This window comes from Carcharodon carcharias, chromosome 8 (genome assembly GCF_017639515.1).
Source record: "Carcharodon carcharias isolate sCarCar2 chromosome 8, sCarCar2.pri, whole genome shotgun sequence".
NCBI lineage: Eukaryota > Metazoa > Chordata > Chondrichthyes > Lamniformes > Lamnidae > Carcharodon > Carcharodon carcharias.
This window is the reverse complement of record NC_054474.1, coordinates 145,967,261-145,993,453: the sequence shown is the minus strand read 5'-3', so window position 1 is coordinate 145,993,453 and position 26,193 is coordinate 145,967,261. Positions and strand designations below refer to the sequence as shown.

Sequence of the window (26,193 nt, the reverse complement as noted above, 5' to 3'; positions counted from 1 at the left end):
TTGCAAGAGTTGTATATTGCTTTCTGGCACAAAAACACAACAGGAAAAGTGGCCAACCATGGCTAACAAAAGAAATTAAGGATAGTATTAGATCCAAAGAGGAGTCATGTAAAGTTACTGGAAAAAGTAGCAAACCTAAAGAATGGGAGCTGTTTAGAATTCAGCAAAGGAGGATCAAGACATTGATTAAGAGGGGAAAAATAGAGTATGAGAGTAAACTTGCAAGGAACATAAAAGCGGACTGTAAAAGCTTCTATCAGTATGTAAAAAAAGAAGGATTAGTGAAGACAAATGTAGGTCCCTTACAGTCTGAAAGGGGAGAATTTATAAGAGAAAACAAGGAAATGGCAGAGCAATTAAACAACTACTTTAGTTCTGTCTTCATAGAGGAAGACACAAATAACTTCCCAGGAATATAGGGAACGAAGGATCTAGTGAGAAGGAGGGATTGAAGGAAATTAGTGGCCTGAATCTTCTGGTCGGCATGCGGGGGTGGGGCCTGCTCGCCAACACATAAAATGATGCACGGTGACATTGGGCATGTGTCCTGATGTCAGTACGTGTCATTCAGATCTTCAGTTTGGTGTGCGCACACCAGAGTCAGCTGCGCGCCTGCCGAACTGTCAAAGGCCTATCAAGGCCATTTAAATACCAATTAAAAGAATTAACATGGATGCCCGTCCAAGGTGAAGAGCCCAGGTAGCCTTCACATTGACTATGAAACCTCATCCACAGGCGGGATGAGGTTTCATGAAGGCTTTATAAATCAAACGAAAATTTTTATTAAAAATCAGTGACATGTTCCAGCTCATATGACATGAGGGGACACATCTGAATATTTCCTTTTCTTTATTTCAAAGAATAATAATCAAACTAATCTCTGTGAAGCAGCTCTGTGTCTCAGGGAGATTTCTTCACTCTTTTGCATCCATGCGTGAAAGAGCGCAGGCCCCGACTGCATCCGGGTGCACGTCACACTGGGCGGGCCTTAATTAGCCCGCCAATGTAAAATGGCAGCGCGCAGCCGATCGTGGGCGGAAATCGGCTGCACACCCGCCCGTGCCTACTTCGGTTCAACACCCCCCCCCCCACCCCACCCCGACGGAGAGAAAATTACTAAAACAATAGAGCTGGAGACATTAATGGGATTGAAAGCCAATAAATTCCTAGGGCCTGATAATCTACCTCCCAGGGTACTAAAGGTGGCAGCCATGGAAATAGTGGATGCGTTGGTTTTCATCTTCCAAAATTCTGTAGATTTTGGAACAGTCCCAGCAGATTAGGGGGTGGCAGATGTAACCCCACTATTTAAAAAAGGAGGGAGGGAGAAAACAGCGAGTTACAGACTGGTTAACCTAACATCAGTAGTCGGGAAAACGCTCGAGTCTATTATAAAGGATGTGATAACAGGACACTTAGAAAATATCAACAGGATTAGACAAAGTCAACATGGATTTATGAAAAGGAAATCATGTTTGATAAACCTACTGGAGTCTTTTGAGGACGTATCTAGCAGAGTAGATAAGGGAGAACCATTGGATGTGTATTTGGATTTTCAGAAAGCTTTTGATAAAGTGCCGCATAAGAGGTTAGTGTGCAAAATTAAAGCGCATGGGATTGGGGGCAATCTATTGGCATGGATTGAGAATTGGTTAGCACACAGGAAACAGTAGAAATAAATGGGTCTTTTTCAGGTGGCAGACGGTGACTAGTGGGGTACTGCAAGGATCAACGCTTGGGCCCCAGCTATTCACAAAATATATCAATGATTTGGATGAGGGAACCAAATATAATATTTCCAAGTTTGCTGATGACACAAAACCAGGTGGGAATGTGAGCAGTGAGGAGGGAGCTAAGAGGCTTCAAGGCAATATAGACAGGTTGAGTGAGTGGGCAAATACATGGCAGATGCAGTATAACATAGAAAAGTATGAAGTTATCCACTTTGGTAGGAAAAACAGAAAGGCAGAGTATTATTTAAATGGTGATAGATTGGGAAATGTTGATGTACAAAGGGACCTGGGTGTCCTTGTACACCAATCACTGAAAGCAAGCATGCAGGTGCAGCAAGCAGTTAAGAAGGCAAATGGTATGTTGTCCTTCATTGCGAGAGGACTTGAGTACAGGAACAAGAATGGCTCACTGCAGCTGTTTGGGGCTTGGTGAGACCACACCTGGAGTATTGTGTGCAGTTTTGGCTTTCTTACCTAAGAAAGGATATACTTGCTATAGAGGGAGTGCAGCAAAGGTTCACCAGACTGATTCCTGGGATGGCAGGATTGTCGTGTGAGGAGAGATTGGGCTGATGAGGCTTGCATTCACTGGAGTTTAGAAGAATGAGAGGGGATCTCATTGAAACATATAAAGTTCTGACAAGGATGTACAGACTGGATGCAGAATGATGTTTCCTTTGGCTGGGGGTGTCTAGAACAAGGCATTACAGTCTCAGGATACAGGGTAGACCATTGAGGGCTGAGAAGAGGAGAAACTTCTTCACTTAGAGGGTGGCGAACCTGTGGAATTCTCTACCACAGAAGGCTGTGGAGGCCAAGTCACTGAATATATTTAAGAAGGAAATAGATAGATTTCTGAACTCTAAAGGTGTCAAGGGGTATAGGGAGAGAGCGGGAGTACGGCATTGAGATAGAGGACCAGCCATGATCATGATGAATGGCACAGCAGGCTTGAAGAGCCAAATGGCCTACTCCTGCTCCTATTTTCCATGTTTCAATGTTTCTATGTATGCTAACCTGTCAATTGTAAGCAGATTTGAAAGACACTGTTTGCCTTATTCTGTACAACTAAAGAGTTTTTAAAATCCTCTGCAGGGGCCGAAAGGTGAACGGGGTGAGAAAGGTGAATCTGGGCCATCTGGTGCTGCTGGACCTCCAGGTCCAAAAGGTCCTCCTGGTGATGATGGCCCGAAGGGAAGCCCTGTGAGTATACCAACATTTGCAGCAAACACTCCCACTTCTGGTACTTTCCTCTTCCTTCTCGTTCCCTCTCTTTAATGTTGCAAACAACCTCCATAACCTCTCTTTGTAGCTCACTCAAGTAATCGGTATTCCTTCAGTTCTCGTCTTTCAATCTAATGGCAGGTCAAGCTCCAATCCTATCGAATCATACAGGCTTCAAGCACAGAGAGTGGCCATTCTGCCCCTCATGCCTGTGCCGACACCTTGAAAGGGACATTGTTTCTCAATCCAGCTTTAACCCCCAAAGGCTGCATATACTTTTGAAAGTTCCTAAGGGATCCACTTTCCCCAATCTTTCCAGGTGGGGTTTTCAGATATAACAATCCTCTGTGTGAAGAAACTTCTCATTTTGGGTTTAGTCTTTTTTTGCCAATTATCTTAAATTTATCACTTTTTTAATGACCTGCTTTCCAAAGGGAATGGTGGCTCCCGACTTGCTTTATCTAAACTCCTCCTAATTTTCATTACCTCCGTTTATTTTGAACACCTCGACTGAAGTTTCCCTTAACCTTCTCTGCTCTATGGAGAACAATCCCAGCTTCCCCAGTCTCTCTGCGTGAACTGAAGTCCCTCATCCCTGGAACATTCTAGTAAATCTCTCCCCGCACCACCCCCCCTTCAAGAATTTGTGAATATGCCCCCCAAGGTCCTTCTGCATCTGCAGGCTCCTCAAAATAGTTTCATTTAGATTATACTGGCCCACAAGGTTGTCACTCCCAGCCGTCTGCCCTCTTCTCCAGTCTCTGTCCTCCTGAAGCCTGCTTTGATTCTGATCATATTTTACTGCGTCGTGAACAAAATACTGCAGACACTGGAAATCTGAAATGAAAACAGAAAATGCTGGAAATACTCAGCATGTCAGGCAGCATCTGCGAAGGGAAACAGGGTTAATGGCCGGAACCTTCCATGCTGGAGTCTATGTCAGCGGGGGGACCGGAAGTGGGAGTGATTCCCGCTGGGGGCGAGTGGGGGCAGGATGGCTGACCACGCGTGATCTTGTGCTGTTCGGTTCAGTACATGGGCGTCTGTGAGGAGCTCGCCAATCCTCACGGTGGGGGCTGGCAGGAAGTTGCCACCCCCACCGTTAACTCATGGAGTCAAAGGTCCGGGCACCATATTTCAAAGGCACCCAGGCAGCCTGTACTATGCCTTCCACCTTTGCCCGGCCACTGCTCCACCCTTCCCGCTAACCCGTCCTCCCTCCCTTGGTCACCCCCCACACAACTTGCACTGCCACCACCCGATCCCCAGCATAGGCTGGCATTTACAGACGCTCCCTAAAGACGCCAGCGGCAACTCACTGTTAACCATGGAGGAAGTCTACCTCATCAAGTGCGCGCCATTTCTGTGCAGTCATGAATGTGAACACGCTTAATTTCTCACTGGCGGGGAACTTAATTCCAGCGAGGTGACATTCTGACACATGCAAAAGGGCTTCCTGCCATCGTTCATCGGGAGACTCGACCCCTGCCTTTAACCCGCTGCTAAGGCCCCGAGAACCGGATTCCGACAGTTCATCCCGACATCAGGAAACCGATCTCTGGCCTCGTGTCAAAATAACGTTTCCCGCCTGCCAAGCTCCCCACTGCTGGGGGCAATTGGAAGACTCTGCCCAACATTTCAGATCAATGACCTTTCACCAAAAATCAGGGACGTTAAACTCTGTTTCCCTCTCCACAGACACTGCGAGACCTGCTGAGCATTTCCAGCACTTTCCTTTTTATGACACAGCAAAGTTTTTGTATGATGCACAAATGTTGAAATTATACTCCCTGTACCAAGTCTAGGTCATTTATATCCAACAGGAAAACAACAATCCTAATATCGATCCCTCAGAGATCCCACTGTGTATTCCAGTCCCACTCACTGGCCAGGATAACACCTGTTCTCCACCATTCCCTGTCTCCTGTCCCTTAACCAGTTACACATGTTACCATGTGCTTCAACACAAACAGAAAATGCTGGAAAAACTCAGCAGGTCTGGCAGCATCTGTGGAGAGAGAAACAGAGTTAACGTTTTGAGTCTGTATGACTCTTCTTCATCTGACTCTGTCTTCCTCTCCGCAGATGCTGTCAGACCTGCTGAGTTTTCCCAGCGTTTTTTGTTTGTGTTGCAGATTTCCAGCCTCCGCAGTGTTTTGCCTTTACCACATGCTTCTACTTCCTGACTAAAGCGGAGATTGTGCTTTGTCAACTGTCTTTTGAACGTTTATAAAACATCTGCTCTATCTTCAGCAAGCCCCTGTATCTTGTCAGAAGTCCGCAGCTGGCATTCCTGACCTGGCCGGCTCCCTCATGGAGATAGGCATGTCCCACTCTTCCACAATTTTCATGGAATTGGGCCAGGTTTTTAAAGAGTGACAGTTCATGGCCCCTCAGAGGAGCTGTTAACTCTACTCTGCATAAGGCGACCTTTTAAAAGGTGAGTTCCTTGGCATGACCCCATGCCCCTCACCCATCCTACATGTCCCCAAAATCAAGCTATTCCCCCTCCAACCAGCTCCCAAGGCCCCTCATGGTCCCCAGTGCAAACTATGGCACTCTTCCCATGGCCCACTAATACCAAGCATATATAATGAGGCTTGGCTGAGAGCTCAGACCATCATTACTCTTGTTGAAACTGCTGGGCCCCAAAGAAACATTGCTTGATTGACAGCTCTGGCTCTCTGCTCTGTGCTGTAAATTTCACAATGTTTATTTACACAAGGTTAAGTGGTTTCCAGGGGTTTGGATTTGGTTATTGATGCTTTAAAGGGTCTGGATGATTGGCACTTTTATTGCCTTGTAGTGAAATGACCCTTTTTAACATAGTGGAAAGTTATGAAAGAATGGCTTTTTAAAGCATTTTTGTCTGCTACTGTCTCTATGGGGTTCATTGGTTTCAATGGGTCAATGGGCATGGAAGTGCCATAGCTTGGCATGGGGGGCATGAGGGGCCATGGGGGGGGGGGGTGGGAGGTGGGTGGAGGGGCATAGTTTAGCTTGGGAGCATAAGGTGGCACGGTTGGGGCACGGGGAGTGTGTGGGGGGTGAGGAGGTGTGAGGATCGGAGGGCCTTTGTGTTTTTATTTTAACTGGGATGAAGTCCCACATCACTGAGGTGAGCCTTTCAAACAGCCCGCCTCTGCACACAGCAGGCCTGTGGGTGCCTCCAAACTTCTTCCCAATTTGGCTGGCCCATCACCAGCCCGGGCCCCTCCTGACTTCTGTCACCTGCCCCCAAGAATGAAAATTCAGGCCGACGTCTCTGCCTCCTCACTTCATAAAATCTGCTCTGATTGCTCAGCTACGACACCCGATGACTCAAGACTGTCTAACATCTGTCTCCCTGACAGAATTGACAGGATTTTAACCAGACCTGGAGTCCCCAAGACACGGTCCCTGCTGTAGACTCTCTCCGCTCCTCATCTCTCGGATCACCTGACACTGATATTTTGCTCTTCCTTCCCTTTCTCATAGGGTCCAGTTGGTTTCCCCGGTGACCCTGGCCCCCCTGGTGAAGCTGGACCTCCGGTAAGCTTAAGATATTCTTAGTTAATAGAGAATTGCTGCTTAGTGGAATAATTGATTAACCCTCTCCTGATAAATGCCTCCAGTGCATTAATCCAATCCCCTGCAGATAACTATTCTCTATTAATTGGATATTGTGGTTTGTAACCTGTGTTGTTCTGTTGTGAGTGACCTGATGTTCTGAATTTCAGAATTGAATAGTATTGATTAATGAAAAAAGGTTTGTTCTAATAGATGGAGATATGATTGGATTGAATGTGAGAGGACAAATACATTGATGATCTTCAGAAGATATGAAATAGTCACAAACCCCTAATAAGATGGTTTTCTTATTCTTCAACAGGGTCAAGATGGACCTTCAGGAGACAAAGGAGAAGACGGTGAAGCTGGGCAGATTGTGAGTTGAAAACTAACTGAGATAGGACACACATTAATGGAGTTGGGTTTTGAGGAGGATTGGGTAACCAGGAGATTAACCCCTGATCCCATGGCGAAGCTATGAGATATGAAGGTTATTCAGACATGAATGTGTTCAAGTCAACACGATCAGGGAGCTGCACCTCAGTCTCACTGATCCCAGGTTAGAGATGGGAAAAGCAGACCAAGCCTCCGGAATTCGACTCAAACTAAAGGTGGGCAGTCAGGAGCTTGCTCAAACCCTGATGGGTTAGAGGCTGAAGATCCCAAATCTGAAGGGCAGAGAACTCATCCTGGTTCAGAAACCTGGTGAAAATATTCAGACAATGAGCTAGTCAATTTCCAAGAATGAAGGACAAAGAATAATCTGTTCCCTGGTTCTTTAGACAGAACATGATGCTGGGGGTGGGGTAAGAGGTAGCAGTGATGGACGTAGAGGAACATCATATTCAGTCTTGCATGGTGCCGTGAGTAAGGTGATAGAGAGACGGCACAGGTTTGGCCCAGATTCCACTGAGTAGTTGCGTAACACACCAGAGGACAATACCGCCAGACAGTCTAGAAGGAGCAGGCAGGTAATGCAGGAGTCCCCTGGGTCCATCTCGCTCACTAACCGGTTTTCCGATTTGGATACTGGTGAGGACGGTAGTTCCTCAGGGGAGTGTAGCAAGAGCCCAGTTTGTGGCATCAACGGGTGGCTCAGCCACATAGGAGTGGAGGAAGAAGAGCAATAATGATTGGGGATCCCATAGTCAGGGGAACGGATGGTTTCTGCAGCTGTAGACATGACTGCAGGATGGTATGTTGCCTCTCACGTGCCAGGGTCAAGGATGTCACTGAGTGGCTTCAGGACATTCTTATTGAGGAGGGTTAACAGCCGGGGGTTGTGGTCCACATCGGTAGCAATGACATCATTCGAAAGAGGGGTGAGGTCCTGAAAGCAGATTTTAGGGAGTTAGGAAAGAGATTGAAAAGCAGTAGAAAAGGCAGTAATCTCAGGATTGCTCCCAGGTCCACTTGTTATTGAGTTCAGTAACAGGAAGATAGAGCAAATTAAAGTATAACTGGAGAAATGGTGTTGGTGGGGGGGCTTTAGATTGCTGAGGCACTGGGACTGGTCTGGGGCAGGTTGGACCTGTACAAGGAGGACAGGTTACACCTTAACAGGACTGGGACTAATGTCCTCACATGGCGATTTGTTAGTGCTGTTGGGGAGTGTTTAAACTAGCTTGGCAAGGGGGTAGGAATCTGAGGGATTTCAGATAGGAGAGAAACAAAGCTGGTAATGGTAGGAAGAAAAGCAGTAGACAAAATTAGAAGGCAGAAGGCAGTTCTACAAATTGCCAGCAATTACAGATGCCAGCATCAAATAGGCCAAAGGGCAGAAAAGTGTTAAAAAGGCAAAATTTAGGTCATTCTACCTGAATGCATGCAACATTCACAACAAGGTAGATGAATTGACAGCGCAAATAGCAGTAAACAGGTATGATCTAATTGCCATTACAGAAATGTGGCTGCAGAGTGACCAAGGCTGGGAACTGAATGTTTAAGGATGCTCAGAATTTAGGTAGCATCAGTTAGGGTAGAGCTAAGAAACAGCGAGGGGCAGTAAATATTGGTGAGAGTTGTTTATAGGCCACCAAATAGAAGTGGTAATATAGGGCACAGTATAAATCAGGAAATTAGAGGTGCATGTAACAAGGGTCATACAGTATTCATGGGTAACATCAATCTACATCCGACTAGGTAAACCAGGTTAACATTAATACTGAGGAGGACAAATTACTGAAATGTATATGAGATGGTTTTCTGGAGCAGTATGTTGAGGAACCAACTAGGGAATGGGCTATTTTAGATCTAGTATTGCGCAGTGAGAAAGGCCTGATCAATATGTATGTAAAAAGGAAAAGATTAGCAAAGACAAATATTACAGGCAGAGAAAGGAGAATTTATAATGGGAAATAAGGAAATGGCAGTGAAACTAAACAGTGTGTGTCTGTTTTCACAGAGGAAGATAGATAAATCATCCCAAAATACTCGAAAACCAAATGACTAGTGAGAATGGGGAGCGAAAAGAAATTAGTGTTAGTAAACAGGTAGTACTGGAGAAATTAATGGGAGTGAAAGTAGATAAATCCCCAGGCCCTAATGATCTGCATCCCAGAGGGTTGAAGGAAGTGGCTGTAGAGATAATAGGTGATCAATGGTGATCATCTTCCAAAATTCTATAGTTTCTGGAATAGTTCCTGCAGACTGGAAGGTGGCAAATGTAATCTCACTGCTTAAGAAAGGAGGGAGAGTGAAACAGGGAACTACAGACCTATTGGGCTGACATCAGTAGAAGGGAAAATGCTCGAATCTATCATAAGGGATGTGATAACTGGACATTTAGAAAATAACGGTGGGATTGGGCAGAGTCAACATGGATTTATGAAAGGAAAATCATGTTTAACAAGTCTGTCAGAGTTTTTTGAGTATGTAACTAGCAGAATAGATAAAGGAGAACCAGTGGATGTGGTGTATTTGGATTTTCAGAAGGTTCTTGACAAGGTCCCACACACGAGGTTAGTAAATAAAATTAGACTGCATGGGATTGCGGAAAATATACTTGTATGGACTGAGAACTGGTTAACAGACAGAAAACAAAGAGTGGGAGTAAACAGGTCATTCTCACGTGTGTAGGCTATGATAGTGAGGTACTGCAGGGATCAATACTCAGGCCCCAGCTGTTCACAATAAATATCAATGATTCGGATGTGGGGACCAAATGTAATCTTTCCAAGTTTGCCGATGACACAAAACTATGTGGGAATGTGTGTTGTGAGGAGGATACAAAGAGGCTTCATGGGGATTCGGACAGGCTGAGTGAGTGGGCAGGAACACGGCAGATGGAATATACTGTGGATAAGTGTGAAATTATCCACTTTGGTAGGAGGAACAGATGTGCAGAGTATTTCTTAAATGGTAAGAGATTAGAAAGTGTAGATGTACAAAGGGACTTGGGTGTCCTTGTCCATAAGTCACTGAAAGCTAACATGCTGGTGCAGCAGGCAATTAGGAAGGTAAATAATTTGTTGGCCTTCATCACTAGGGGTTTTGAGTACAGGAGTAAAGATGTCTTGCTGCAATTGTATAGAGCCTTGGTGAGACCGCACCTAGAGTATTATGTACAGTTTTGGTCTCCTTATCTAAGGAAGGATATACTTGTCATAGAGGGAGTGCAGCAGAGGTTCACCAGATGAATCCCTGAGATGGCAGGATTGTCTTATGAGGAGAGATTAAGGAGACTGGGCCTGTATTCTCTAGAGTTTCAGAGAATGAGGAGTGATCTCATTGAAACTTAGGGTAGATGCAGCAAGGGCGTTTCCCCTGGCTGTTGAGTCTAGAACCAGGGGACACAGTCTCAGAATAAGGGGCAGGCCATTTAGGACAGAGTTGAGGAGGAATTTCTTCACTCAGAGGGTTATGAATTTTAGAATTCTCTACCCCAGGGGGTTCTGGAGGCTCAGTCATTGAGCAAGACTGAAATTGATAGATTTCTAGTTATTAAAGACATCAAGGGATACGGGGATGGTGTTGGAAAATGGCGTTGAGGTAGAAGAGTAGCCGTAATGTGGTTGAATAGTGATCAGGCTAAAGGGTCTGAAAGGCCTCCTCCTGCTCCTATTTCCCATGTTCCTACTTTGAATGAAGATTCTAATGTCATCTTTCTTTTTCCAGGGTTCCCCTGGTCCAACTGGTGAGGCAGGGCCGCCTGGTCCTCCAGGAAAGAGGGTAAGTGTAAACATAGCAACACACACGAACACACACACACACACACACACACACATGAACACACACACGAACGCACACACGAACGCACACACGAACGCACACACGAACACACACACGAACACACACACGAACACACACACACACACATGAACACACACACGAACACACACACGAACACACACACGAACACACATGAACACACACATGAACACACACATGAACACACACATGAACACACACACGAACACACACACGTGAACACACACACACGAACACATGCACACACGTGAACACACACAGACACACACGAACACAGACACACACGAACACAGACACACACGAACACAGACACACATGAACACACACACACACAAACACACACACACACACACGTGAACACACACACACACACACACACGAACACACACACACACATGAACGCACGCACACACGTGAACACACACACACGAACACACACACACACGTGAACACACACACACACGAACACACACACACGAACACAAGCACACACACATACACACACACTCCCTGTAAAACCATTCAGACTCTTGGTGACAGCTGTAAGCACTAAAAGGAATCATGAGTATTTTCAACAGTTTATGTGATTTCCTATTCACTTAAAGAGTGCACCTTTAAGATGTTTTTTTGGTGCTTTCTAGGGTCCTCATGGTCCAGCAGGTCCTGAAGGAAGACAAGGAGAGAAAGGAGCAAAGGTAAGGAAGAGAGATATTCACAAACAAGCCGTTTGGAGATCAGACATGTTGTATTCTTCTCATTAACCCCGGGGTGTTCTCTTATTAATCCTGGTTCCTGCCATATCTCCACATCTCTTAACAAGTAACTCTCCATTTCCCATTTCCACTCTTCAATAACTCATTCTCATAGGACTGCATGTCCACATTCTCTCACCAATTTGTGTGAAGATGTTAGAGTTGTATGGCTGTATCCTCTTGTTCTGAATCCCCGAGCTGAGGAAGTATTTCGCCCTGTTGGACCTTGCCAATTCCCGTCATTATTTTAAACACTTTGATCAAGTCCTAGTTTAGCCGGCTAATCTTCAGGGAATATTCCCAAGTTTACTTTGACTCTTGTCATAACTCAGACCCATCCTGGCGAATTGTTGCTGGATGGCTCCTGAGGCTGGTGTCTCTTTTAAAAGTGGGACATTTGAAACAGTTTTCCAAACAAACTCTGACCAAGAGAGCAAGAAGATACTCTCCAGCTGAGCTCTGTTTTTGCGTTGGTGGTGACTAACCAGTTGATCCTACATTTGAAAACTTCATTCTGATTTGGATAGCTTGAATCTTCCCGACTTGCCCAGCCAACATCAGTTATTTTCTGTTCCGCCTTGTCAATGGCATAAAACAAAAAGGACTTACAGAGGAAGATAGCAGTGTTCGTTGGAGGACTGCAGCGGTTCAAGAAGGCAGCTCACCACCGCCTTCTCAAGGGCAACTAGGGATGGGCAATAAATGCTGGCCCAGCCAGCGAAGCCCACATCCCACGAATAAATTTTAAGATATTACATTGCACCTTTCATGCCCTGGGATGAGCCAAATATTTCTGCAGCCAGTTAAATCCTGTTAAAGTGCACTCTCTGCTGGAGTGCAGAGAAATACAATGAGGTTCTGGCCAGATAATTGATTTTTACTGATATTGGCTGATGAATAAATATTGATGCAGGAAGTTCCCAGAAAGAATTCCCCTGCCCCTCATCCAATAGTGCCATAAAATCTTTCATCTCCTGTGGGCCTCAATTTAAAGATTCATCTGAAAGATGGCCACTCAGACAGTGCAACACTCCCTCACTACTGATCCTCCAACAGTACAGTGCTCCCTCAGTACTGACCCTCTGACAATGCGGCGCTCCCTCAGTACTGACCCTCCGACAATGCGGCCCTCTCTCAGTACTGACCCTGTCACAATGCAGCACTCCCTCGGTATTGCCCCTCCAACAGTGCAGCGCTCCCTTGGTACTGACCCTCTGACAGTGCAGCACTCCCTCAGTACCGACCCTCTGACAATGCGGCACTCCCTCAGTACTGACCCTCCGACAGTGCGGCCCTCTCTCAGTACTGACCTTGTCACAATGCAGCACTCCCTTGGTATTGCCCCTCCAACAGTGCAGTGCTCCCTTGGTACTGACCCTCTGACAGTGCAGCACTCCCTCAGTACCAGCACCAGCAGTGTTGACCTAGATAATGTGCTGAAATGCCTGGAGTGGGGCTTTAACTCCGGCACCGCTGCGTCTAAGGCAAGATCGCTGCCCACTGATCTGTGGCTGATGCCCTGATCCAGCTGTTGGCAGCTCGATAGGGAGTACATAGCTCTCCACCCTCCTGATTGAGGAGCAGACTCCTTTGGATGAGGTTAATGTAACAAAGAGAGCGACGTGGATTGATGGAAGTGAAATAACAGGAGTTTTGGCCCCAGGTGTCTGTCACACTGATTTACTCTGACAAACCACATTCTGCCTGAACCCAGCTGTTGAAATAGTGTCCATTTGTTTCTCTGCTTTATGGGTGCCTGATCAAACAGGTAACACAATGTATGTCAACATTAAAAAATGTAGGGGAAAATTTTCCCCCCATTACTGGGGGAAGTGCGGGAGTGGACACAGGCAGGCGCGCCTCTGATCGGTGCCCCTATTTTACATGGTCGGGCCAATTAAGGCCCGCCCAGCGCAACGTCTGCCAGGAAGCGCTATGCACACGAAAGAGCTCACACATCTCCCTGAGGCTTAGTGCTGCCCCAGGGAGATCGGCTCCAAATTAAAAATTGTTGCACAAATGATAGAAAGATTTCCCTGACATGTCCTCTCGTGACACTGTCACATGAGTTGGGACATGTCCATAACTGTTATTGAAACCGTTATTAAAAATTTAAATACCCTCATGAAACCTAATCCCGCCCGTGGATGAGGTTTCATGCTTTTTCTGAAGCCCACCACGACTCCCGGCCTGTCCGTGAACCTTAAGGTTGGACAGGCAGGTCCATTAATGATGGTAATTACTTTTTCAATGGCCTCAGTAGGCTGTTGACAGGTTGGCGGGCGCACAGCTGACCCGGCTGCCCCCTGCCGACCTGAAAATGGAAATGACGTGGGATGACATCGGGAGTTCTTCCCAAAGTAACAGGTGGAGGCCTTTCAGGCCCTTGAGCCTGTTCTGCCATTCACTTAGGTCAAGCAGAATCCTCAGCTACCATCTAACTCTATCTGCCCACCTTGGGTTTATAACCCATAGCCTCCTTACCCAACAAAAATCTGTCAGCCTTAGATTTGATTGAGTGAAGTTGTGTGTGAGTTAGTGTTCGAGCTGCAGTTGTTTGCTGACACTGTAAATACCCACACTGGATATTCTTTTTTTCACTCACTGTGCTCTTTTATGGATTCACAATATACTCACCAGGGCTTTGACTCACATTATGGCAAGCTGCAGTCGTCTAGGTTTTCAGATTGGCCTAATTATCTTAACCAGGTCGATGCAAGCGTTTAAATCTTGCTTGAAATCAACTTGGGCTTGTAGACATTCCTCACCATTTTAGTTCAGTCATGAGGAACAGAACGTGAATCTGTTATGAGGAGAATATTTTTACGCAGTGCGTTGTGATCTGGAAGGCGCTGCCTGAAAGGGCGGTGGAAACAGATTCAATAAGAACTTTCAAAAGGGAATTGGGTAAATGCTTGAAGGGGGAAATTTGCAGGGCGATGGGAACTGGCACAGAGATTAAAACCAAAAATGCTGGAAAAACTCAGGTCTGACAGCATCTGCAGAGAGAAAAAAACAGTTAACTTTTTGAGTCCGTATGACCCTTCTTCAGAGCAGAGTCCAACTGACTCGAAACGTTAACTCCGTTTCTCTCTCCACAGATGTTTTTCAGATGGGGCACAAGGTTAATGCTGACAGACCTACTGAGTTTCTCCAGCATTTTTTGTTTTTATTTCGGATTTCCAGCATCCGCAGAATTTTGCTGTCATCAACTGGCACAGAACTGATGGGCTGTCTGGCCTCTTCTTATGCTGTATGATTCTATGAGGGCATTTACTTCGGTAATCAGAATAGAAAAGCAGAATATTTTATAAAAGACGTGAAACTTTTAGATGTCAATGTTCAGAGAGACCTGGGTGTGCCCTTAAACAGAACACAGAAAGTTAGCATGTAGATGCAGCAAGCAATTAGGATGGCGAATGACATGTTAGCCTTTACTGCAAGGGGATTGGAGTACAAGAATAAAGAAGTCTTGTTACAATTGTACAGGGCTTTGGTCAGACCACATCTGGAATACTGTCTGCAGTTTTGGTCTCCACATTTAAGAAAGGATTTACTTACATTGGGGGTGGTATAGCGAAGGTTCACTAAATCGGCCCCTGGGATGAGGGGGTTGTCCTATGTTGAGAAGCTGAGTAAATTGGGCTTATGCTGTCGAGATTTTAGAAGAATGAGAGGTGATCTGATTGAAACAGAAGATTCTGAAGGGGTTTGACAGGGTGGAGGCTGAGAGATTGTTTCCACTGGTCAGAGAATCTAAAGCACGGGGGCACAGTCTCAGGATAAGGGGCCGATCATTTAGGACTGAGGTGAGGAGAAATTATTTCACTCAAAGAGTTGTGAATCTTTGGAATTCTCTACCCCAGAGGGTTGTGAATACTCCAACGGTGAATACACTTAAGGCTGGGATGGATGGAGTTTTGGTCTCTCAGGGAATAAAGAGAAATGGGGAGCGGGCAGGGAAGTGGAGTTGAGGTAGAGAATCAACCATGATCTTATTGAATGGCGGAGCAGGCCGGAGTAGCCAAATGGCCTCCTCCTGCTCCTATTTCACATGTCCTTATGATCATTAACTAACTGAGCCTTCACAATGTCTTTTATTCTCCACAGGGCGACCCCGGTGCTGAAGGTCCTGCTGGTAAGACAGGCCCAGTCGGCCCACAAGGATCTCCAGGCAAACCGGGCTCTGAGGGGCTGCGAGGAATCCCAGGCCCTGTTGTGAGTAAAGGACTCCTACCCCTAACCAATACGATTGGTTCTTACAATCCATTTATTTCAGTAACCTATCCCTGTCTCTGACAACCTGAAACCTTTGGTTTGTTTAACACACTTTCCTTTCGTTAAATTTAGGGTGAGCAAGGTTTCCCAGGCCCTCCCGGTCCAACTGGTCCACCAGGCCCAATGGTTAGTAAACAAAGCAGTCACAGTTAAACTTTGTTTCTCCAGTTAGGCGGTGAGCCTGATGGTCACACTGATATTTTGTTCTGTTTTTAAGGGTCCTCCTGGATTGCCAGGTCTGAAGGGTGATCCTGGTACAAAGGGTGAGAAGGTATGTTTTTCAGGTGGGGCATGCTTCCATTGATGATGTAGCATGAGCGGGTCTCACTGAACGCGCATGGGGTCCTTCCTGCCCAGGCCTGGATCACAGGCTCTTCATCAAACACTCTCAAGTGAACTCTTTACATAAAAATCAGACCAAAGTTTGACACTGAAGCCACGCAAGGGTTTGTTGGGATAGGTGACCCATGAGGAGAGGGTGACGCAGAGGTTTAGGGAGGGAATTCTAGAACTTAAGGACCAGGCGGCAGAATGCACGGCCTCCCCCAATAGTGGAATGATTAAAATCGAGGATGGAGGGTTGGGGGTTTACAGAAGGTCACAGAGATGGGGAGAGGTGTGGGGGAGGTCATGGAGGGTTTGAAAACAATGAGGTGAGTTTTAAAATTGAAAGCTTTGTCAGACCAGGAGCCATCACAGTTCAGCAAGCACGAGGGTGGTGGGTGAATTCTCAAAGATTAACTGACATTCTTGAGCTTCTTGTCGCTGTGAATTTAGCAGTCTTGCAGCTGGGATGACTGTTGATTGGTGAGTCCATGTCTTGTGTTCCAGGGACATCCCGGTTTGATTGGTTTGATTGGGCCTCCAGGAGAACAGGGTGAGAAAGGTGACCGAGGCCTGCCTGGCCCTCAGGGGCCCGAAGGTTCAAAAGGAGATACGGTAAGCATTGAGTGACCAAGTGTTCCTTGAGCATCACATAAGCTATTAGCACCTATCATACTCTGGAGAAACCATCTGTCAAAGCACCTGAATGAATGGATTCATCCTAAAATATTCTATTTCATCATAGAACCAGTTGAATGCTATTGTTATCAAGCAGGCAGCTTTGTCTGATTTATTTTTATCCATTCTTGAGATGTGGGAATTTCTGGCAAGACCAATATTATTGTCCATTCTAGTTGTCTTGAGAAGGTGATGGTGAACCACCCTCTTGAACGGCTAGTGGCTTGATACAACTGAGTGGTCACTTCAGAGAGTAATTAGACCCACGTTGATGTGGATCTGGAGTCACATATAGTCCCAGACAGGGTAAGGGCAGCAGCTTTCCTTCCCTAAAGGACATTAGTGACTCAGTTGGGTTTTGACAACAATCTGACAGCTTCGTGGGCACTTTTACTAATCCCACGTTTTTTATTTCCAGAATTTTAAAACTGAATTCAAATTCTCAAACTGGTGACAGAAGGAGTTGAGCTCCTATTCGCTGGATAATTAGCCCAGTAACAGAATCACAACATCACATAACCCGGTAAAGTCTTGTATCCATGAATTTACAATCTATGTCTATGAATCTTTTCCAGGGTGTCCATGGTCAGGCCGGTCCTATTGGCCCTCCTGGTCCTCCGGGATTAACTGTGAGTATTGAATGCTCCTGTTATGCAACAGCAGTTTGCTAAAGTGGAGTTATTTAAAAATCCCAGAGGGAAACTTTAAACAACTGTCATAGCCTATATTTTATTTTTGTATGTTTGAGATGCAACTCTAAATTCAGGAGTCAGGCCACCTGTTCTCGAGAAGTTTTATATTAAACTAAATGAAACATTTTATTAAGTTACAACACATTAAACACATATACATGGCTACAAATTACTACTATCGTAACTTTTAACAAATTCCCAAACTAACCTCCATTAAGGCAACAGCAACCCATAGGCTTAAACAGACACCAAAGCATTTTCAGCTTAAAATTCAAAATGAGGTTCCTTTCACTTTGGTTCCTGTGGAGGCAGTCATAGGCTTATAGCTACTTTGATCTTACATTACCTCTGCCCTGCACACACAAAACTGCTGAAGTTAGACCTAGCACAGCTCATTGAATGTAAATTCTCATTGTATCACCAGCCTCTTTGAGCTCCACCTCTTGTAACAATAAAACCCCTTTCAGAGTATAAATTTTATTAGTAATATAAACATACTGCTTGGTCTCTGCTAGCTAGGTGCCAGATTTCGCTCCCTTTCTTGAAGCTCTATTCAAAAAATGCAAATGCACTCTACCTCTCTTACCTCTCAAAACTAATATGCATCAAAGCACCCAGACCAGCTGGCTTTAATCCAGATAAGACACACACAGACTAAGCCTCGATTTTAAAAGAAAAATATTTTCCAATAATATTATATACATTAATAGCTTCATGACAGGTCCGATGTGGCTGAATGTTAATAAAATTATTTACTGACCTTATCACATCTTTGCCAAGCTGTTGAGTGATTTGTTTTCCCAAAGTTGCGCTTTAGGCAGGTTTGGAGATGTTGAAAGCTTTGTCCAATGGACAGAGACTCAAAGTTCAATTGAGAAGGATATCATTTGGAAAGTTGGCTTTGAAGAGCCACCTTACCATCTCTCGGCTGGCCCTTTGAGTGAAATAGCATTTCATGACCCAGTTGCCCCTAAACTCTTGCATCTTCTATAGGCAAGGCATGGGAGCTCCAAACTAAACTGTTTCACATTTTTAACATCATCATCTATTTCAGTGTCAAGGTTCCCTCTCGAATCTGGAAGCTAGATCTTAGTCACTCTCCAGTCTCACATGGTACAAACCTGAGGCCTAGTCATTACCCCACTCGCTTTTTACTGGATTTAATATAGATTATGTTTAACCTACCAAGTTGTCCTCAAAATGGCAAATGTTACCTCATACTAACACAAGAGACTAACACAGTTAATATCTTTGTTTATAATTAAACAGTAATGTGAAACACCTAAAATTGACAAATGCTATCTACACATAAATGCAATGCGAAAGTCCACAATGGGTTAATTTCCCTTTGGACAAACAGCTAATGAGTGAGTTCAGAGGTTTCAATTAAATAAACTGACTTTGTATTCCTGCACGTAAAATTCAGCCTCTCACTATCCTCCTGTACTTAGCCTGTCCTTCAGGTAGGTAATGAGAGTGAGACCCAACTAACAATACTCCATAGATCTCCCAATCACAGGAGAGGTAGATGTGGCCACTTAATCATCTGTATTGAATTTAAAAATCTTCAGAAAGGGAAATTGCCCCTGACTTTTTCTGGATCAAAGATCAGTCAAACCAACTTCCTGATTGTTGTTTTGATGTGGGAGGTGCTGGAAGGGCCAGCCTGTGATACCCTCCCTAATTGCCCTTGAGCTGAGTGGCTGGCAAGGCCAGTTCAGAGAACAGCTAAGAGTCAGCCACATTGCTGTGGGTCTGGAGCCACATGTAGGCCAGACCAGGTAAGGACGGCAGATTTCCTTCCCTAAAGGGCATTAGTGAATTAGAACTGGCCAGTAGAATCAAGGTTGGCCATTGAGCCACAGCTGGTTGCTTCAATATGAGAATAGCTAAATGTCACCTTACACTTGGGTGAATCTAGCTCTTGACGTTGTGTTAAAAACCCACTAACCAATGAATAAACTGACTCTTGCTTTCTTTTTGTAGGGTCCACCTGGTCCTAAGGGTTCTAAAGGCTCCTCGGTGAGTATATCTCTAGATAATGCTTGTAGATAATGATGGGGTGGCTCAGCGATCCTCTGTTGCTAAAAAACAGGAAACATTTTTCTAATCGGTTTGATTACATTAACAGGAAATGCTGGAAAAACTCAGCAGGTCTGGCAGCATCTGTGCAGAGAGAGAAACAGAGTTAATGTTTCAAGTTCAATTTGCCTGGGTTCAAAAAAGAGTCGTATTGGCCTCAAAATATTAACTCCATTTCTCTCTCTAAGGCTGCTGCCAGGCACGCAGTGTTTTCATTTCAGATCCCCAGCATCCACAGTAATTTACTTCGATTACATTAACACTGTATTCTCTTACATTGAAAAAACATAATTTGCAAGACCCTAAGCCTGATTTTACAGACTCCTGTAGGTAAATTTCCCCAATCAAGTAGGTGAATCCCTCACTCCTGTAGGTGAATTTCCTCACTCCTCTAGGTGAATTTCCTCACTCCTGTCGGTGAATTCCCTCACTCCCGTAGATGAATTTCCTCACTCCCGTAGGTGAATTTCCTCACTCCCGTAGGTGAATTTCCTCACTCCCGTAGGTGAATTTCCTCACTCCTGTAGGTGAAGTTCCTCACTCCTGCAGGTGAATTTCCTCACTCCTGCAGGTGAATTTCCTCACACCTGCAGGTAAATTTCCTCACTCCTGTAGGTAAATTTCCTAACTTCTTTAAGTGAATTTCCTCACTCCTGCAGGTGAATTTCCTCACTCCTGCAGGTGAATTTCCTTGCTCCTGTAGGTAAATTTCCTAACTCCTTTAAGTGAATTTCCTCACTCCTGCAGGTGAATTTCCTCACTCCTGCAGGTGAATTTCCTCGCTCCTGTAGGTAAATTTCCTAACTCCTTTAAGTGAATTTCCTCACTCCTGCAGGTGAATTTCCTCACTCCTGCAGGTGAATTTCCTCGCTCCTGTAGGTAAATTTCCTAACTCCTTTAAATGAATTTCCTCACTCCTGCAGGTGAATTTCCTCACTCCTGCAGGTGAATTTCCTCGCTCCTGTAGGTAAATTTCCTAACTCCTTTAAGTGAATTTCCTCACTCCTGCAGGTGAATTTCCTCACTCATGCAGGTGAATTTCCTCACTCATGCAGGTGAATTTCCTCACTCATGCAGGTGAATTTCCTCACTCCTGCAGGTAAATTTCCTCACTCCTTTAAGTGAATTTCCTCATTGTGTGTGGTCAATTTTCAGATAAAGACAGGCAATGGATAAAAAATTGAAAGAAGGACAAAATGACCACACCTTATGTCCAGGAGTTAAATGGTTAATGTTGTTGCACATCTTGTACCAAATTTGGATCTCTGTTATTTAACAATAAGTGGATACTGCCTTCTTTAAATAGCACAGAGTGAAATTTCATCTGTGCATTGTGTATTTGAACAATAACAGTAAACACTTCAATAAAATCTGTTCTCATTAGGAAAGAAAACATCAGGGAGAGGTGGAAGTGAGAGTTCCTCAGACCACAAGAGGAATTGGTGTGTTAGATGTAGAGGGTTTCTTGCACATAACAGGTCAAGATGGATTAAAGAAAATCCAAATGTGACAGAATTTGTGGAGAAGTCAGTTCATGTTGGCGGGCGAGTGTTTGATATTGGCAGCAGCCTCAGCCCCAAGAAGTGAGAGTACGGTACTCCTGAGGACTATTCCTGGAATTTCAAACATGCAAAGCTCCCCACGGAGAGCACCTCATTACGTCAGCTCTTTGCAATTGAGATTAGCGACCACTGCAAAACAAAACTGAAGTATTCAAGGAGGAACTGGATGGTTTTTGAATTCTACATCAAGTGTAGGTTTTTGGAGCCCGTATGAAGGCTAGAGAGACAGGCTGAACTCTGAGTCATGCACTGCTTTTCACATCCACAATCTTCCCAACCAATCAACTATCTTTGAAGTGTAATGTATGCAAGTACAGCAGCCAATTTGTGCACAGCAAGTCCCAGTAATTGTTTGCAGGTGGTGTTTGAGGGATAAACTTTGGCCAGGAATCTGTGTGAGAAGTCCCCAGCTCATTTTAATCTAAGCCATAAGGTCCTGAACAGGTAGAAAGGATCTTTAACAAAAACAGAATTACCTGGAAAAACTCAGCAGGTCTGGCAGCATCGGCGGAGAAGAAAAGAGTTGACGTTTCGAGTCCTCATGACCCTTCGACAGAACTTGAGTTCGAGTCCAAGAAAGAGTTGAAATATAAGCTGGTTTAAGGTGTGTGTGTGGGGGGCGGAGAGATAGAGAGAGAGAGAGAGGTGGAGGGGGGGGGGTGTGGTTGTAGGGACAAACAAGTAGTGATAGAAGCAGAACATCAAAAGATGTCAACGACAATAGTACAATAGAACACATAGGTGTTAAAGTTAAAGTTGGTGATATTATCTAAACGAATGTGCTAATTAAGAATGGATGGTAGGGCACTCAAGGTATAGCTCTAGTGGGGTTTTTTTAAATTTTTTTTTATAATGGAAATAGGTGGGAAAAGGAAAATCTTTATAATTTATTGGAAAAAAAAGGAAGGGGGAAACAGAAAGGGGGTGGGGATGGGGGAGGGACCTAAAGTTGTTGAATTCAATATTCAGTCCGGAAGGCTGTAAAGTCCCTAGTCGGAAGATGAGGTGTTGTTCCTCCAGTTTGCGTTGGGCTTCACTGGAACAATGCAGCAAGCCAAGGACAGACATGTGGGCAAGAGAGCAGGGTGGAGTGTTAAAATGGCAAGCGACAGGGAGGTTTGGGTCATTCTTGCGGACAGACCGCAGGTGTTCTGCAAAGCGGTCGCCCAGTTTACGTTTGGTCGCTCCAATGTAGAGGAGACCACATTGCGAGCAACGAATGCAGTAGACTAAGTTGGGGGAAATGCAAGTGAAATGCTGCTTCACTTGAAAGGAGTGTTTGGGTCCTTGGACGGTGAAGAGAGAGGAAGTGAAGGGGCAGGTGTTGCATCTTTTGCGTGGGCATGGGGTGGTGCCATAGGAGGGGGTTGAGGAGTAGGGGGTGATGGAGGAGTGGACCAGGGTGTCCCGGAGGGAGCGACCCCTACGGAATGCCAATAAGGGGGGTGAAGGGAAGATGTGTTTGGTGGTGGCATCATGCTGGAGTTGGTGGAAATGGCGGAGGATGATCCTTTGAATGCGGAGGCTGGTGGGGTGATAAGTGAGGACAAGGGGGACCCTATCATGTTTCTGGGAGGGAGGAGAAGGCGTGAGGGCGGATGCGCGGGAGATGGGCCGGACACGCTTGAGGGCCCTGTCAACGACCGTGGGTGGAAAACCTCGGTTAAGGAAGAAGGAGGACATGTCAGAGGAACTGTTTTTGAATGTAGCATCATCGGAACAGATGCGATGGAGGCAAAGGAACTGAGAGAATGGGATGGAGTCCTTACAGGAAGCGGGGTGTGAGGAGCTGTAGTCGAGATAGCTGTGGGAGTCGGTGGGTTTGTAATGGATATTGGTGGACAGTCTATCACCAGAGATTGAGACAGAGAGGTCAAGGAAGGGAAGGGAAGTGTCAGAGATGGACCACGTGAAAATGATGGAGGGGTGGAGATTGGAAGCAAAATTAATAAATTTTTCCAAGTCCCGACGAGAGCATGAAGCGGCACCGAAGTAATCATCGATGTACCGGAGAAAGAGTTGTGGAAGGGGGCCGGCGTAGGACTGCAACAAGGAATGTTCCACATACCCCATAAAGAGACAGGCATAGCTGGGGCCCATGCGGGTACCCATAGCCACACCTTTTATTTGGAGGAAGTGAGAGGAGTTGAAGGAGAATCTTTGTTTGACAGGGTGCAGTACAGACTCGCCAGAACAATACTGGTCCTGTACTGGTCCAGTACAGATTCAACAGAACAACAGGGCTTTAAAGAATTAAATGATGAGAACAGGTTGCACAAATGCGGCTTGTATTCTCTCAAGTTTAAAAGGTTTGAGGAGTGATTTAATCAAGACCTTTAAAAGGATGAAGAGATTTGATAGGGTCAATAGAGAGAAACTCTTTCCTCTGGTTGTGGGGGTGGGGGTCCAGAACAAAGGGGCAGAACCTTCAAATTCAAGCCAGGTTGTTCAGGGCTGATGTCAGAAAACACTTCCTCACACACAGGGGAGAGGAAATCTGGAACTCTCTGCCTGAAAAAGCTGTTGAATCTCAGAGTCAGCTGGAGCTATCAATACTGAGATCGACAGATTTTTGTTGAGCGAGGCGAGGGAATCAAGGGATGCGGAGTAATGTTCAAGAATAGAGTTAAGATACAGACCAGGCAAGGTCAGGATGAGGGCCAGAGATAGCTCAAGAGGCTGGACAGTGGAGTGTGTAATAATGGTGTGAGGCTGGACAGTGGAGTGTGTAATAATGGTGTGAGGCTGGACAGTGCTGTGTGTAATAATGGTGTGAGACTGGACAGTGGAGTATGTAATAATGGTGTGAGACTGGACAGTGGAGTATGTAATAATGGTGTGAGACTGGACAGTGGAGTATGTAATAATGGTGTAAGACTGGACAGTGCTGTGTGTAATAATGGTGTGAGACTGGACAGTGGAGTATGTAATAATGGTGTGAGACTGGACAGTGGAGTATGTAATAATGGTGTGAGACTGGACAGTGGAGTGTGTAATAATGGTGTGAGACTGGACAGTGGAGTGTGTAATAATGGTGTGAGACTGGACAGTGGAGTATGTAATAATGGTGTGAGGCTGCACAGTGGAGTGTGTAATAATGATGTGAGACTGGACAATGGAGTATGTAATAATGGTGTGAGGCTGGACAGTGGAGTGTGTAATAAAGGTGTGAGGCTGGACAGTGCTGTGTGCAATAATGGTGTGAGGCTGCACAGTGGAGTGTGTAATAATGGTGTGAGGCTGGACAGTGTTGTGTGTAATAATGGTGTGAGGCTGGACAGTGCTGTGTGTAATAATGGTGTGAGGCTGGACAGTGGAGTGTGTAATAATGGTGTGAGACTGGACAGTGCTGTGTGTAATAATGATGTGAGACTGGACAGTGCTGTGTGTAATAATGGTGTGAGACTGGACAGTGCTGTGTGTAATAATGGTGTGAGGCTAGACAGTGGAGTGTGTAATAATGGTGTGAGACTGGACAGTGGAGTGTGTAATAATGGTGTGAGGCTAGACAGTGGAGTGTGTAATAATGGTGTGAGACTGGACAGTGGAGTGTGTAATAATGGTGTGAGACTGGACAGTGGAGTGTGTAATAATGGTGTGAGACTGGACAGTGGAGTATGTAATAATGGTGTGAGGCTGCACAGTGGAGTGTGTAATAATGATGTGAGACTGGACAATGGAGTATGTAATAATGGTGTGAGGCTGGACAGTGGAGTGTGTAATAAAGGTGTGAGGCTGGACAGTGCTGTGTGCAATAATGGTGTGAGGCTGCACAGTGGAGTGTGTAATAATGGTGTGAGGCTGGACAGTGCTGTGTGTAATAATGGTGTGAGGCTGGACAGTGGAGTGTGTAATAATGGTGTGAGGCTGGACAGTGGAGTGTGTAATAATGGTGTGAGGCTGGACAGTGCTGTGTGTAATAATGGGGTGAGGCTGGACAGCGGAGTATGTAATAATGGTGTGAGACTGGACAGTGGAGTGTGTAATAATGGTGTGAGACTGGACAGTGGAGTGTGTAATAATGGTGTGAGACTGGACAGTGCTGTGTGTAATAATGGTGTGAGGCTGGACAGTGCTGTGTGTAATAATGGTGTGAGACTGGACAGTGCTGTGTGTAATAATGATGTGAGATTGGACAGTGCTGTGTGTAATAATGATGTGAGACTGGACAATGGAGTATGTAATAATGGTGTGAGGCTGGACAGTGGAGTGTGTAATAATGGTGTGAGGCTGCACAGTGGAGTATGTAATAATGCTGTGAGGCTGCACAGTGCTGTGTGTAATAATGGTGTGAGGCTGGACAGTGCTGTGTGTAATAATGATGTGAGATTGGACAGTGGAGTGTGTAATAAAGGCGTGAGGCTGGACAGTGGAGTGTGTAATAATGGTGTGAGGCTAGACAGTGGAGTATGTAATCATGGTGTGAGGCTGGACAGCGCTGTGTGTAATAATGGTGTGAGGCTGCACAGTGGAGTGTGTAATAATGGTGTGAGACTGGACAGTGCTGTGTGTAATAATGGTGTGAGACTGGACAGTGCTGTGTGTAATAATGGTGTGAGACTGGACAGTGCTGTGTGTAATAATGGTGTGAGACTGGACAGTGCTGTGTGTAATAATGGTGTGAGGCTAGACAGTGGAGTGTGTAATAATGGTGTGAGGCTGGACAGTGGAGTGTGTAATAATGGTGTGAGACTGGACAGTGCTGTGTGTAATAATGATGTGAGACTGGACAGTGCTGTGTGTAATAATGGTGTGAGACTGGACAGTGCTGTGTGTAATAATGGTGTGAGGCTAGACAGTGGAGTATGTAATAATGGTGTGAGACTGGACAGTGGAGTGTGTAATAATGGTGTGAGGCTAGACAGTGGAGTGTGTAATAATGGTGTGAGACTGGACAGTGGAGTGTGTAATAATGGTGTGAGACTGGACAGTGGAGTGTGTAATAATGGTGTGAGACTGGACAGTGGAGTGTGTAATAATGGTGTGAGGCTAGACAGTGGAGTGTGTAATAATGGTGTGAGGCTAGACAGTGGAGTGTGTAATAATGGTGTGAGACTGGACAGTGGAGTGTGTAATAATGGTGTGAGACTGGACAGTGCTGTGTGTAATA

General features: G+C 45.3%; 1 protein-coding gene across 4 annotated transcripts in view; it reads left to right on the top strand.

Annotated features, from left to right (window-relative positions):
• The window catches only part of col5a1 (procollagen, type V, alpha 1), a 367,061-nt gene that overhangs the window by 322,197 nt on the left and 18,671 nt on the right, over positions 1 to 26,193 (top strand). For all 4 annotated transcript variants that reach the window (XR_005943793.1, XM_041193587.1, XM_041193586.1 and 1 more), the window contains exons 51-61: positions 2,829 to 2,936; positions 6,435 to 6,488; positions 6,829 to 6,882; positions 10,623 to 10,676; positions 11,357 to 11,410; positions 15,578 to 15,685; positions 15,818 to 15,871; positions 15,963 to 16,016; positions 16,577 to 16,684; positions 17,323 to 17,376; positions 19,426 to 19,461. Coding sequence is in view for 3 of the 4 variants with exons in the window: in XM_041193587.1 (XP_041049521.1) it covers positions 2,829 to 2,936; positions 6,435 to 6,488; positions 6,829 to 6,882; positions 10,623 to 10,676; positions 11,357 to 11,410; positions 15,578 to 15,685; positions 15,818 to 15,871; positions 15,963 to 16,016; positions 16,577 to 16,684; positions 17,323 to 17,376; positions 19,426 to 19,461 (738 nt within the window). In the remaining variant the exon portion in view is untranslated. The remainder of the gene's footprint in view (positions 1 to 2,828; positions 2,937 to 6,434; positions 6,489 to 6,828; positions 6,883 to 10,622; positions 10,677 to 11,356; positions 11,411 to 15,577; positions 15,686 to 15,817; positions 15,872 to 15,962; positions 16,017 to 16,576; positions 16,685 to 17,322; positions 17,377 to 19,425; positions 19,462 to 26,193) is intronic.